The sequence below is a fragment of the Oryzias latipes genome, chromosome 6 (assembly GCF_053564925.1).
Source record: "Oryzias latipes strain Hd-rR chromosome 6, Olatipes_Hd-rR_3.1".
NCBI classification, from domain to species: domain Eukaryota; kingdom Metazoa; phylum Chordata; class Actinopteri; order Beloniformes; family Adrianichthyidae; genus Oryzias; species Oryzias latipes.
Window position 1 is genome coordinate 20,747,318 of NC_136242.1, and position 14,454 is coordinate 20,761,771.

Here is a 14,454-nt window from a genome sequence, read left to right on the forward strand (position 1 = left end):
TAATTATCTAATAGAACTCTACATATGTTTCACCATTAATTAAACTTTTCTGGTTTATCAAGCAGTGACCGGTAATATAATTCTGACTGAACATGCGTGCAAAGCTGACTTGTAACCTTAGTTACAACTTAGTTACAGCTACCCTCAAAAGTGGATTCGGGTTGTTTGTGGGCAAACCTGTGGCCTGCACAATGTTTTAAGATCATAGACTATCGTAGACTAAAAGGAACAAGATGTTTTCTAAGCTGTGTGGGAGACCGATAAGGAGGAATCTGCAATCCTTAAGTCCTGTCTCTGCATTGTGCAAGATCAGTTGTGTTTGAAGGTGCCTAACTTTTTTTTAAATCTGAGCTCAACCATTGAAATGAGAGTGTGAACTGCTCATGGATACACTACTGTTGCTATGAGACTGTATAAATGTGTTCAGACACAACACTATTTGATAAAATCCACTTAATTTTTAACACCTAATCATTTAGCAGATGAGTGCCATCTTTATTATTAACTGGATGATATAAACAGATTTCAGTGTACCACTTTCTCACTCAAAAGAGTGAGATAAACTTCTAATCTGGAGTTCATGAAAATTAGACATGCCGTACGAGCATCTTGAAATGTAACTAAATATTAAAACAGTAGAATTCACCTTTTGGGCCATAAAACAATGAGATTATCTAAATTGCAGATGAAGGGCAACCGACTGATCTCACTTTGAAAGTGCCATGTCTGCAGGTTGATCTTAAAAGGCGGATTTTTTTGTAATATCAGATTGCTTTTTTAAAATAACAGGTTTTATTTAAGCATGCAATGAAATCACACAGTGCTTAAACTACAGTAAAACACAAAGTTTCAAAAGCCTTTTAGCATTCCAACTCTACCTTGCTGGATAGTTTAATCTGAACAGGGAAGTATGGGTTTATATCAAAATACAGATCTTGGGATATTATTTACTGTAATCTCAGTATATTGTAATCAACAACAAATGATGTTAGAAGAGGGTAGTGCTCAAAGTGTTTTTCTCTACTTTTAAGATTCTTTTCCTTTGTAATAATTTACTAATTTAAACTTTTGTCAAAGTTTTTTTTTCCCAGTCTTTGCTTTTAAAACTCTTTAAACTTTATTACAGAGTTTTCTTAGAAAACGGGTAAATTAGTCATGGATCGTGTTTCAATAAAAACCTTTTAAATACATTTGCTACTTAATAGGTGTGTGGATTGAATGCTTGAATCTGTGTTCATTTCAATATTTTCAGATACACATGAATGAGAATTAGAAGATGAGCCAATGTTGTCAGTTTGGAGACAGTCTTAAAAAGACTGTCAAGCTGTCTGTTACCAGGACTTCATTAGTGTCTCTGTTCATTTCCTTTATCGGAGAGCAAACATTTCCGTCAAAGGTTGTTAATCCTAACCTTATAAAAACCACTCAAAAAATGTATGCAAAATTCTTGAAAATAAAATTTCCAGTAAAAAATAAACTTTAAAGTTGGATCAAACAGTTTAAAAATAAAAAGCAGCATTCAGTAATGTTTCTGACATGTTTTAATTACACATTGGGGATTAACATAGTAATATTGAATGGATTTACATAGAATGGAATATTTTGGACAGCCTTTGGTTCCAGGTCAAAATTATTATTGGAGGAAACTATATTCATCAAATTTGATTTTGTTTTAGCAGCACAAATCTTTGTTATTGTACTTCAAATTGGAGTCAAATTACAATTTGTCTCTATTTCTGTGTCTCACTGTTTTTGGGGATTCTCACACAAACACCAGTTTGTCTTTATGGAGAAGCTAACATTCATCCTAAGGAGTAGGGTCTTAAATGCTGCTCAGGGAATCTCATTGAAACAATAATCAGAGTAATCATTTGCTGCTGCAAAGGACTTGGTGGTAATCGCACATATAACCTCCCACTGTAAGTGGCACCACAGTAAATCTCTAAAATAAGCTGTCACTTTAAATCCCCAGTCAAGGATGCAACTGTACTTTCCACCCTGAGCTGCTTCACTGTTTGGTAGGCATATTGAACAGTGGGTTGTAGACAGCAGCCCTTATCTCCATTCAGTAGGCAAATCCTTCTTACAGTCATACCAAATACTTCAGGAGGAATGAGAGTCTGTCAAAGAAACGGCTCTTCTCACTTTTTTATTCGTCAGATGGTCACATGAGCAGCTGTCTGCCTCCCTTCAGTTTCAGCTTGCCAAATCCTCTCATATAGGTTGCATGTGCTGGAAAATTGGGGGCTGTTACATTTTTTTGGTTGCTGTCTAATGTGTCAACCCCCCCCCCCCCCCCCCCTTATTTTAGTAGCATCTATTTTTGCTTTTGTTTTGGTGCTAAAGGAGAACTTTTTGTGTGTCAATTCAAATTAACATCTCATTCAGATATTGAGTCTTTTTTTAAATAAAGATTTTACATTTTTTCTTAAAAAATTAACTTAAACCTATTTTCATATTTTATGTTTTAAGCTTTATCTTGTTTCAGTATTGTGTCAAGTTGAGTCTTGTTTCAGTCAAAATGTGACTTGACACAGTAATTATTTTTTCCGGTAAATGATAAAAACATATATCAACATGTTTTCCAGACAAATTGACCATCTTACCATAAATTATTCTTTTTAGATAAACGTCTTAAGCTCCTGGAATCTCTGTTCTGTTGTAATGACCTCAGTATTTTCTCGCATGGTTTTGGTGTCATTTAAAAGAAGAGCTGTTACCCAGTTTGGGCCATATTTAACCCCGTCATTTAGGTTAAGCTGAATTTTACAAAAAAGTGTTTCTCTGGGCAAGATTGCATCTCCCTTGGGCCTCCTTTAAAGCTCCAGCACATCGGAGCAATGGTGGGTATTCATGCCTGTGTGAACAGTCAGCCAGTCTCCGGGGCCAAACAGCTCTTCACATTTTTATGGCTGGGTTCACCACTTAAATATCTTTTTGCCTAAAGCCTTGGACACAAAGAAGAGGTTGAAAGTGGTACTATTAAGCACATTAAATTATGAAAGGGTACGGAAAGCATGATTGCATTTAATTTTCTTTAAATCAGGTTTGAACTTTGAAGCTAAACAACTATTTTTCAAAGTTTTTCTTACCAAAACTTCCCCTTCTCTTTAAGTTATTTATTTATTTGTTTATTTAACAGGGACAGTGCACATTAAAAGCATGGCTGCAATGCGCCAGAATTAGCTCAAAGGCTATTTTTCATCTGTAGTCCCCGGATAGGTGTTAAAATCGTCAACCTAAAAAGTGCGAAGCATGAATTTAATACATCAATAGAAAATATACATGTAAAATAGACAGTCATTTAAAATACATAAAACATGCTCACAGTGAGAAACATAAAAAACAAAGACACAAAGGTGACAGATCGGACAAGGAGGGGCAGTCATTAAAATAGTTCAATGTAGACATGTTTGTTGTGATATGAACCAGTTTTTTAGCTTCTTTCTTTAACAGAGTGAATGTGGTGAGGTCTCTAATATTGTGAGGAACTGAGTTCCACTCTTGTGCTGCTGTTATGGAGAAGGCGCTCTGGCAAAAGGCACTTCTCCGTAGAGGAACAATGCAGTCTTGACGAACCGACCCTCTTGTCACTCTTTGGGAGAATGATCTTATTTTAACAAACTGACTGAGTGGAGGGGATGACAGTCCATTGATGATTTTATAAAACAGGCATAGTTTTGTATACTTAATGAGGTTCTCCCAACTTAACAGTTTGTGTTTTTGTAAAATGTCACAGTGATGAGGTTTTAATGGTTTTTTATCTAGTATTTTAATTGTTTGTTTGTAAAGTGACTCCAGAGGTTTTAATACTGATTTGTTTGCCTGCGACCAGGTAGTGAGGCAGTATGTCATGTGGGATAAGATCATTGCATTCATGAAAATTATAGCAGATTGCAGTGACAGATTTGCCCTAATAAATCTAAAATTAGACACGTTAAACTTAACATGGTTACATACTTTCTGGATTTGCGATTTAAAATTGAATGTTGTATCAATTAAAATGCCAAGATATTCGAATTTTCAACAACTTCTATTTTCTTTCCTGCCACAAAAACATCAGCCAGAATCTTTTTCCGGTTTGTCTTGGAAAAGAACATTGCAACCGTTTTGTTTATATTAAGACTTAAACTCGACTGTTCCAACCATTCTGCAACATGTCCCATCGTTCTGGTGAGATTCTCTGCCACCTCAGACGTGTTTTTGCCATGTGCATAAATGACAGTATCATCAGCATACATCTGAATAAAGACATTTGAACAAGGTCATTAAGGTAGAGAGAGAAAAGTAGAGGCCCTAGAATGGAACCTCAATCCTTTTTTCAACTGACATCAGCATTTTTCTTGCAAATTGATGTATTTTTATATGTGTTGCTCATCGTTCTGGCTTATGCAAAACAATAATCTCATCATATATGAGACCAGATGCCATGTCCTTTTGTATTAGACATTAGGAGGGAAAAATATTATCAAAGAAAAACATGCTATTTCTTTGAAGAATTTGAAAAACAATTGTGAAAGTCCAGCGTTGGCATCAAATTTAATTTTATTCTTTTGCAATTTGCTTAGTTTTTGAACATTCCATGACCTGTGATTTTCCTTTATGCTGTGGTTGAATAAATTCTGGGATAAAGTAAACAAAAAGGGGAATTTTATTGCATGGAATTTTGTAGATATTAAATATACATGGAACTTGTTCATTTTTGAAACTTTTAAAAACAATTTTTTGCCTTTATACCTGGTAATATATTTCATAAAAAAAAAAGATAAAATGCCAATTTATCATTATTATTTTCTAAGAATTCTTTACTTTTGCCATATTTTCACAGTATTGGACACATTTTTAATTAAGTGTAAATATTAAAAACTAGTGTTGAGTTTGACCACACGGTAGCCTTTTTTGATGTTGCCCTGTGGAAGCAGGTATTTGTTTGGAATAGATGTAGAAATGGTTACATGGACCCAAATATTCATATACTGTAAACAGTAACCAATAATGAAGCTATTTTGACCCAAGTGTGTATTGAATGCATCATTGCAAAAACCTATATTTATGATTATGAGTAATTAAACAGTTATTTTCTTCTTACATTTACACTTTTTCTTTGTTTTTTTTTTAATTTATTTTTTAACAATTTCCTTCATTATTTCTGTAATGATAATAATGGATTGGATTTATCTGCGCTTTTCAAGACACCCAAAGCGCTTACATTATGTCCATTATTCATTCACTCCTCATTCATACTTGGTGATGGTAAGCTACTGTTGTAGCCACAGCTGCCCTGGGGCAGACTGACAGAGGCGTGGCTGCCATTTCGCGCCTACGGCCCCTCTGACCATCACCGGGATCAATCATGCGCATTCACACACCAGTGGAGCCACACTGGAGGCAAGGAGGGTGAAGTGTCTTGCCCAAGGACACAACGACATTTTGGCTGGTGGGAGCGGGGATTGAACCGCCAACCCTTCGATCATTGGACGACCCACTCAACCACCTGAGCCACTGTCGCCCCTATGAGTTTGATCTGTGTGAACTTTTGTAGTAATGTCTACATGAATGTTTGAAATTAACCTATGAATTTGCTTCTAAGATGACCTTATATTTGGATAAGTGAATGTGACATGGGACTAAATCTGGAGAATTAAAGTCTCCAGAGTTGATACCTTTTTTCCTCACTATAATTCACTAACTGAAGTAAATTCAGTTAGTATATAAGGAAGATATTAATTTTGAAAATTATGCCTGCTCTCTTAAAGAGGACAGTGGCGCTATTTGATAATTTCTCTTGTGACTTGAGATTTAATCAACCCACTTTAAGAAATAGGGTGCACTGGGAATTGTCACTCCATTAATAATAGAAAAGGAAGAAGAATGCCACAGTGGAACTAAAGTTTAGGATTAAAATGAAGTTTCTGTATCTGGGTGACCTCTTGTCTTTCACAGAACCTTTTTGTTTTCCTGCTCTCAACCTTGCAGTCTGAAATCTGTCAGTTTAACTATACCTACCTTTTATGTGGGTTGCTACAGTTTTAAAGAAGACATTTTACCAGACAACTGTTAGGTCTGACATTGAATAAGAGGGAACTAAAAAAATACAAAGTTGTTGAAAAAGAGACTGTGTAAAAAAAAAATATATAAGTAGCCTAATGAATGTCCATGCACATTTTCTGTGACAGCATGTTAATAGATGGAGTAGTAAAGACTGCTTGTGAGGATCCGACTGCCCTGCCTGATGAAAGATTATTTTTGGCAAAAGGAACAGTGATGAATCTGCTGTGGGTGAACGGACCGCCTCCGCTTTTAAAGAAAGCACCAAATTGTGACGCATCTTGCAAGTTGGAGTCAATGAGAAACATTTTTTTTTCCATGAACCACCTGAAAGCTGGTTTTAGCAGTAAACTAATAATAAATATTTAGTTTTTGATTTATGTTGCAGAGACAATTACCAGTCATTTCTATTTCTGTTGTGTATGTGTCAGCTACAAAGCTTTAATGTGCCAGGCCAAACCAAGTTGTGGATGTGTTAATGCTGCATACAGTCAGACTTTTTAGGGGGTAATAATGTGTGAGAATCAATATTAGGTTTGAATGGCTAATGTAGATAAATTGGGCTTGCTAAGTCATAGCCTTCCAGCCTTTTAGCTATTTTGGGTTAAAAAACAAATTGCACATTACCAACCAGATTGCACAAAATCTCAGAAATTAAATGTTTTAAGGTATGCAAATATTATTTTGCATTTGTACCAATTTCTACAAAATTTTGTGCACCAGCACAATCTCAAATCTCATCATCGAAAAAAAATGCAATTAAAACTAGAAAAAGGGTTAGAGTCTATGCACTTTTGGCTAAATAAAGAAAGAATTTAATCAAAATAGATTTCATTTAGGTATATGACTCCAACATTCTCTCTGAAGAATTTTTTTGTCCTCAAGTTTTTGGTTTTCCTTTTTTTCTTTCACTTTCCTAATCTCTGCCATTCCCTTTTTGTTGTGATGACCCACTTTTTCCTGGTGAGACTGCATCGCAAAGTGCTTCCCAGGCTGATTTGCTGGTTCACAGAAAAGTATTGTACAAAGACTTGGTACAATCACTGATAACAGTCCATGTCACCCCACCCGTTTTTTTTCCGTCCGAACAACTCTTAAGCACTAATGAACTCTTTAATCATGCTCTTGTCAGGGTCAAATTGATGTTTAGATCTATTGAATGATTCTGCCTTTTTTCTCTTTTCTACTGTTATTGCTATTGAAAAATTCTATTGGTATCTTTTACATATTTGATGTTTTCCTGGATTGCCCTAGGCTGCATAATAACGTAGGCTAATAACTGTACCAAAAGCCATTGTTGATCTACGACAATGGCAGCAGAACGCTTGCTCATCAATTTGTTCCACGCCTCAGGGAGGCAAGTCAGAGTAACTTAACTTTTTACCCCAGCCCTGTCTGAGCTCTCAACCCCCAACTGAACTTCTGTAGAGATATTAGTGCATTTTTTTGCATTGTATTTTGATAATACATAGAAGATATGATTTTATGCTAACTTGAGTAAAAGTATCTGTTTGGACATAAACGCAAGAAGAGCACCCTTAAGGATTTGGGGTTAACAATACAGAGAAGCAGATTGAAATAGTTTGGATACGTTGAGAGGAGTGTGACAAAGTAGTTGTATCTACTTGTCACCTGTCTGTAATTGCTCATCACTTTTAGACACATCATTTATGTAAATGTTTGGATTTGTTTGATTTTGCCATGTTTCTTACCTTCTTCCTGGTGCCCAAACAACAAAGTGGTGGCCAAGACCTTCACTTCCTATCTAGGAGTTGGGCATAGGAAGTGTAAAGGATTTGGATTTCTTTGTATACCTTTTGGTTGTAATGATTTGAGCTGTTTGTTTATTTATGTTTTCATTGTTTACAGGACTTTAACAGTTTGATTTACAAGAAATTTCTGTCTTTTGTTGTATATCCTTGTTTGGTTAAAGTGGCTTCCTTCCTGGGCGTGGCCAGCCAATTAACTGGAGCCCTATAAAGTGGAAGGAGCTCAGTGTCAAGGCAGGATGAGCGTGGGTGAGCTGTGAAGCTAAGGTGTGTGAGCTGTGAATAAAAAACCTGTTCCTGAGTTTTAAAGTCAAACTGCCTCCTATGTTAACCAGGCCACTCTAGTCACACCACATTGTGACACAGAGGAACAGTGATTGTTTTAGTGAAAGGATGCTGAGGTTAGAGCTGCCACGAAAGAGGCCTGGAGGAAAACCAAAACGTAGGGTTCATGGATGTAGTGAAGGTAGAGTGGTTGGCATAAGCAAGGAGGATGCAGAGAAAAAGATTAGATGGAGGTGAATGGTTCACTCCCCTAAAGGGAGCAGCTGAAAGACGAGGAGAAGAAAATAAGAATAGCACCTTGTTTTCCTGTTTGGAGCTGAACGTCTCGACAATTAAATTTTGTTTAAACTTAAATATATATGTTTAGACTAAAAATTTATGTGTAGGCAATAGTTTATCTTAAACGCTTAATTTGTCAAACCATTAGTGCAGAAGTGACTTATTCACCATAGCATTACAGAAAAAACAATGCAAATGTTCTCCTGGCTGACAAAAGAAATGGTCAGTGTCTGTGACTTCATGGTAGAAAAATCCATTTGAAAGCTCTAGAAGATATCCCGCTATTCTGCAGGTAAAAGCAGATCCACTTTTTCAAATTAAATTTAGGATGACTTTTCACATTAGGAGGATTTACGTGGGGTAAACACATACAAATACAAACACATCTTCATTCTACTGTTCTTAATTAAACATTGCATGGGGTTTCTCTTGTTTGAAGCTAAAAATGTACATTTGTTATTGCATTTGGGCTTAACGCTGACCTTAACATCGAAACCATCAGTTTTAACAGAACTCAAATGGATCTTTCGCCTTATTTATTGATCTGTCTTACCGCTAAAATCCGCTAAATTCAATGAAGTTGGTCATTATGAAGAAAAGTTCTAAAAAAAGTTTAAGTAGTGTTAGTGTTTGAACCCCTCCAAACCCGCCACCACACATCCATGCAGACACACAGTTAATAGCATCATGTTTCTCCTCTTACTATATAAAGTATATAATCTTTTATTAATGTTCTGGGCTTCCGTGTTGACACGGAGACTGTTTTAATGATTAATTTAAAGGAAAGTGCCCATGTGTGCTTAGAATGTCAGAGAACCAAGGCTCTGTTTTCCAAGATTATCCATCTACGCCAGAAAAAAAAAAATGTATGTCTTATTTGTCCACCTGATAAATGTTTGAATGTAAGTTGTGCATGTAAACATAAAGAATAGAAAAAAAACGAGACCTAGAATGTGTTTGTTCCATTAAGTTGAAAGTGTGAAAAAAAAGTAATATAGTAAAATGTAACAGGAAAATCCACACGATCAAGAACTGCTTTCTTACTAAAAATCTTTAAAAAAAACAATCTGTCAAGCAAGCAGACAAACTTTAAGGGTAGTTTATGACAGCTCAGTACCATGTAGATCACATGTGCCTTCAGAAATAAATAAAACAAACAATATGTTTTCAGGGTAGGAGAATACAGTATATAGAGAGCAGGTCTGAATTATGAGGGGCTGTATAAGACATTATTTATTCTGAACCATTCACATGATCTGAATGGTTCAGAATAAATAATGTCTTAAACGGCCCCTCATACTGAATGGTGTTTGCATGCACAGTTTAAGGCATGCCCTCCGTCCTCAGAATTTGGAGTTTAGTGTCTGAGAAACTCAATGTTTCTGTGCCAAAAAATGGTCTGTTGTTCAACCAGTTTTTCCAGAGATTATAGTTTGGACACACAACTTGATTATTTGGGACCCTTTGTTTGACTTTTTATTTTAATTATTTGACTGATCACATTTCTAATTCTAATACTAGTTTAAAAACTTGGTTAAGATCGCAAGACTCCTTGTCAGTTTGTTTAACAACCCACTTTCAGTGCTAATAATTGAACACTTTTGAAAAACAGCTTAAATATTTTTATTTTCACTTTTGTTTTTATTTTTACTTCCAGAGCTTCCTAAGTTGGCTCCGCTCCCTCTGGGAGGGAGGTTTCAAATATAAACATTTACACCAACAAACTTTCTCTGTGGTCAGCCTCTTTCCCAAGTGTTTATCTCCATCATTTAATGGGGTGGGAGGCATGAATGGGATTAGGGGTTCTCTGTGGGTCAGGGGTGGGGGCTTTATTTTTATTTTTTTATTGTTGTTCTTGTTTTATGTGTTTGTTCTGGTATAAAGCATTTTGTGTAATGTTCTATATAAAAAGTGCTATATAAATAAAGATTGATTTGTCTTGATATGAAATGCAGAAACAAAAACGCACAACGGTAAGGCAGAGATTTTATTTATTTTTGATTTTTTTGGAAAACACCCTTTTGTTGAGAATTCTCCTAAGATGGCATCAAAATTTATAATTAATTCAGCTGGGCTGCATGCACCACACAGGGGAGGGAGCATGAGGGAGCATGAACGGGGTTGTAGAAAGAGGGAGGGAGGTGGATGGAAGTGCTGCTGAATACTAACAAACTTGCTCTTTCTGAGCAACAAAAGAACAGATGTCTCCTCCTGCCTTCACCATCATGACTCTCTGTTAAGAGTCTGGCTTTCCTCCCATTTGAGGTTTTAATAGTATATATATACACGTGTGTGTGTGTGTGTGTGTGTGTGTGTGTGTGTGTGTGTGTGTGGGTGTGGGTGTGTGTGTGTGTGTGTGTGTGTGTGTGTGTGTGACAGTAACAAAAGCCTTTCATGCTTAGAAATTTTGAATTCATTTGAATCTAAAACACCTTAGATTCTTCAAAGTCCAAAGTATGTTTGGTTTCAGTTAAACTTTTTTTAATCAAATGTCAAGAATTGTTTATCTGTCATAAAATCTTCTTTCTGTTTTTATTCTATTGACCTCCTAAGCATTCTTGCTCCTCTGATATCTTACGATCTTGTAGTTAGAAGGCATGTCAGCTTGGCTGCAAATATTACAATGAAGCGATAATCTCAAAGTGACAGTGGTGAGCACCCAGGAGGCCCCTCGGTCCTGCTAGAGAAAGGTCAGATATCTTCAGTCAGCATTGGGTCACAGTGAGTCGTGGGGGTGGGGGTGTTCAGCACTGACAGGTCTTTGTCTTAATGAAGTGTCTGTTATCTCCAGCCTGAGTTAAAGCTCTGTAAACTGCCCTGTACGTGGCAGGGTTTTCTGCTAATGTTTAGACACCAAAATGAGCCAATAAAGGAGATGTTTTTTAATTTACATGTAAGCCAAAGAGACTATAATCTATCAAACAATGACAGGCTGACCTACATGAAGCTCAGAAGATGTCTAATTAAGCAAGACAAAATATAATTCCTAAAATAATTCCTGAGAGGAGATTTAATCCATCTCATTTTTTACTGAATTACAAGTAAATGAAAATAACACAAAAGGAAGGGGTCTCAAAGGAAACAATTGTAAATAAAGCCCTGCAGCTCAAACTGTGATCCAGCAATCAATGAAGATGTTTTGTTCCTGAATAATAATAATAATAATAATAATAATAATAATCAAAGTAGATGCTGTGTAGAAAAGGAAGTACCGGTAACTGCAGACCATGCACCAGACATTTGTGGCAAAACTGGCTTTGTTGAGTGGCTGCAAATATTTGAAGTATGTTAAATGCCACACCATCAACAGAAAGCTTTAAACTAATCCTGGAGCTTTTGCACTTTTCATGTTTTTAATTGCTTAATTTTTTTTAACTATCAAGGGTGATTTACACAGGAGGTTCACTCCTTTTGCTGGAAAACTGTGGACTTCTGCATGTTGATAGTATTACGATCAGATTTGCTTTGACATCCATCCATTCATCCATTTTCAGATCCTGCTGAATCTGAAGGTCACAGAGTTGTTGGTCCAAGGCTTTTTGGTGTAGCTCTCATTGATTCTCTCATTTAACATCTGTGCTTAATTCTACATTGCTGCCATTTAGTTAACACTTTGTCTTTAATAGCAATGATGGACACAGCTGTCATTCTGGTCTATTTTGTGAAGTTCCAAGGAGTCTTCAAAACATTTTTTTGTGAGATGATTTAGCGTGTTAAAGAGCAAAACCGGAATATTAACATTTGTCGTGTAAGCAACCGATCTTCCTTTTATGGTTTGAGTTGAGACTTTCTACAGATGTTTAGGAATCAGATGTTCTTGGAAGTGTTTAAGGGAAGCTCCCTTTTCAGAATCCCAAAATATTCACAAACCCGAGTGCAACACTTTTAATCTCTCTTATATCCTCATGCAACATTATGACAGGGTTTATTCTTAACCCTTCACACTGCTCTGGTTGAGTATTAACATCAAATAAATCCAGGATATCTCTAGCGGATTAAAAAAAGGTTCTAACTATTCCTTTATAGTATTTTAGCTATGTTGTGATTTTTGGTTGTTGTTCATTTTTGCTTTACTTCTTTGCTCTTGCAGCGCGATGCAAAAGGCCAGTATCTGTTTGACCTCATCTGCCACAACCTCAATTTGTTGGAGAAAGACTATTTTGGCATCAGATATGTGGATCCAGACAAGCAACGGGTAGGCATTCATGCATCAACATTATGGGATTTCTTTATGCCAGTCTTATTTTCTAAAATGTTTTGATGATATTAATGTATACTATTAGGCATCTGGTTAAATTGGTTATGGAGAAAAAGTGTTTTCTTTTTTAACCTTTGTGGGTTTTCCATGTTTAAATAGTTCTTACTGTTCTTGTCTTGTAATCTTTTAAAGTTTTGGGTTCACAAGTGTTCTGAGCACCTTTTTAGACATGAGATTAATCAATATTTGGCTTTTATTATTAGATTTGGTTATAATTGTTAGATTATAATTATTAGATTTCAACCCAGTTCTCAATTTATTCCGTCTGAGTCAACTAAAACAGATTGATGACCAGGTGAAGCGGTAGCTGTAATCCTAAAAAAGACATTTTCAGGTTAGTGTAAAGGTGTATCATAGATACAGTATTTGGCCTGACACTTTTTCACTTTTTTTTGTTTCATTACTTAACAGCAAAATGTGGACCATGACAGCATTTTAACATTTTTGGTACATACCACTTGTTATGCTAATCATACTTTTAAATCCTAAACATGTAACTAGTTATGAAACAAAAATTAAATCCCTGTGTAAATGACAGATAATAGTCAGTGTCTAAAGATTTAAAGATATGACGCTTCCTGCTTATGCTTACTCATAGCCTGGGAAGGCATGTCTGTTAGACTCTAATTCTGTGAGATATGCAGAGGTTTTGCTGGAGTCATAAAGTATTTACACCGTTAAAGATCACGTTGCAGTTCTGCAGATGACAGCCAACTCATGCTGATGCTGCATAACCTGTGCTGTCACTCAGAACTGTTTTGGTGGTCTTTGTGGAGTAGATTGGGTAACAAAAGGATTATTAGAAATAAAAATGCTAAACAGAATTTGGTTTCAGGGAGAACCTAAATGTGACGATAACAAAAAAAAAAAAAGGAAACCATCTGCATGGCCTTGATCCAAATTGTGTCTCCCTGATGTAAAAATGTGTTTCAGATGGAAAAGATGTATATTTTAATGTGAGCTTTGCTGTAACACCATTAGTAGAAAGTGACAGTAATAACTACCGAACATGATAGTGACACTTACTTAAGATGAGCAGATTTCCCACTGTTGAGGTTTGTGACATCATTCAAGTCATTGTCTGTTTTTGTTTTTGACCCAGCACTGGTTGGAGTTCACAAAATCAATTGCTAAGCAAATGAAATGTAAGTGCTTTTTTCCACTTTCCTTTTGTCTGATTCTGTATCCTGTTAGATGAGGACTAGGAGTGTTTTGTTAGAACATTTAACATCCTGATTTACACATTCAAAACTGGGAGTGGGGGTGAATATTAAGAGTCAGTATGTTCATATGTGTGTATGTGTATGTCTGTCTGTTAAGTGATACTGTGAACAAAATTGGAATTTCTTTTTTGCTTTTTTTTGTTGTTTCTCTTTTGCTTTGCCATCTGTGCTTGTAAGGAACTGAAATAGAGGAACGCTCTCAAAAATTAGATCTTAAGGGGGCAGTCCTCCTTTAAATTTAACGATTTAAATAAACAAATAAATTTAAAACATTGAAATATGTATAATTGCCCATCAATTAACCTTAATGGGGAAATGGCTAAAATTGTAAATAAATAAAAACCTAAAAACTGCGTTACTTTTATTAAATAGTCTGCTTTGTCTGGTAGATGCAAAATAACAAGTTGACTCTGGTTGGGACCAAGCAAGCTAATGCTTGTACACCTTAAAACAAGGATAGTGGTTCACTTGCAAGTGAATCTTCTTGTGGTTCACTACAGTGCGGGTGACATATTTGGAGACCCAAAGAGCAGAAATTTCTCAAAGAGAAAATGTGCCTGGCAGCACAAGTAGAGGAAATATTTCATTGTTT

The 14,454-nt window shown here is 35.9% G+C and overlaps 1 protein-coding gene across 7 annotated transcripts in view; it reads left to right on the forward strand.

Moving 5' to 3' along the window:
• frmd5a (FERM domain containing 5a) overlaps positions 1 to 14,454 on the forward strand; it is a 46,144-nt gene that overhangs the window by 18,663 nt on the left and 13,027 nt on the right. For 6 of the 7 annotated variants that reach the window (XM_020704065.2, XM_078948748.1, XM_078948746.1 and 3 more), the window contains exons 2-3: positions 12,472 to 12,576; positions 13,742 to 13,784. In XM_020704065.2, the coding sequence (XP_020559724.1) occupies positions 12,472 to 12,576; positions 13,742 to 13,784 (148 nt within the window). Of the gene's footprint in view, positions 1 to 12,471; positions 12,577 to 13,741; positions 13,785 to 14,454 lie in introns of those variants that run through there. The other variant, XM_078948747.1, reaches the window with a different exon arrangement.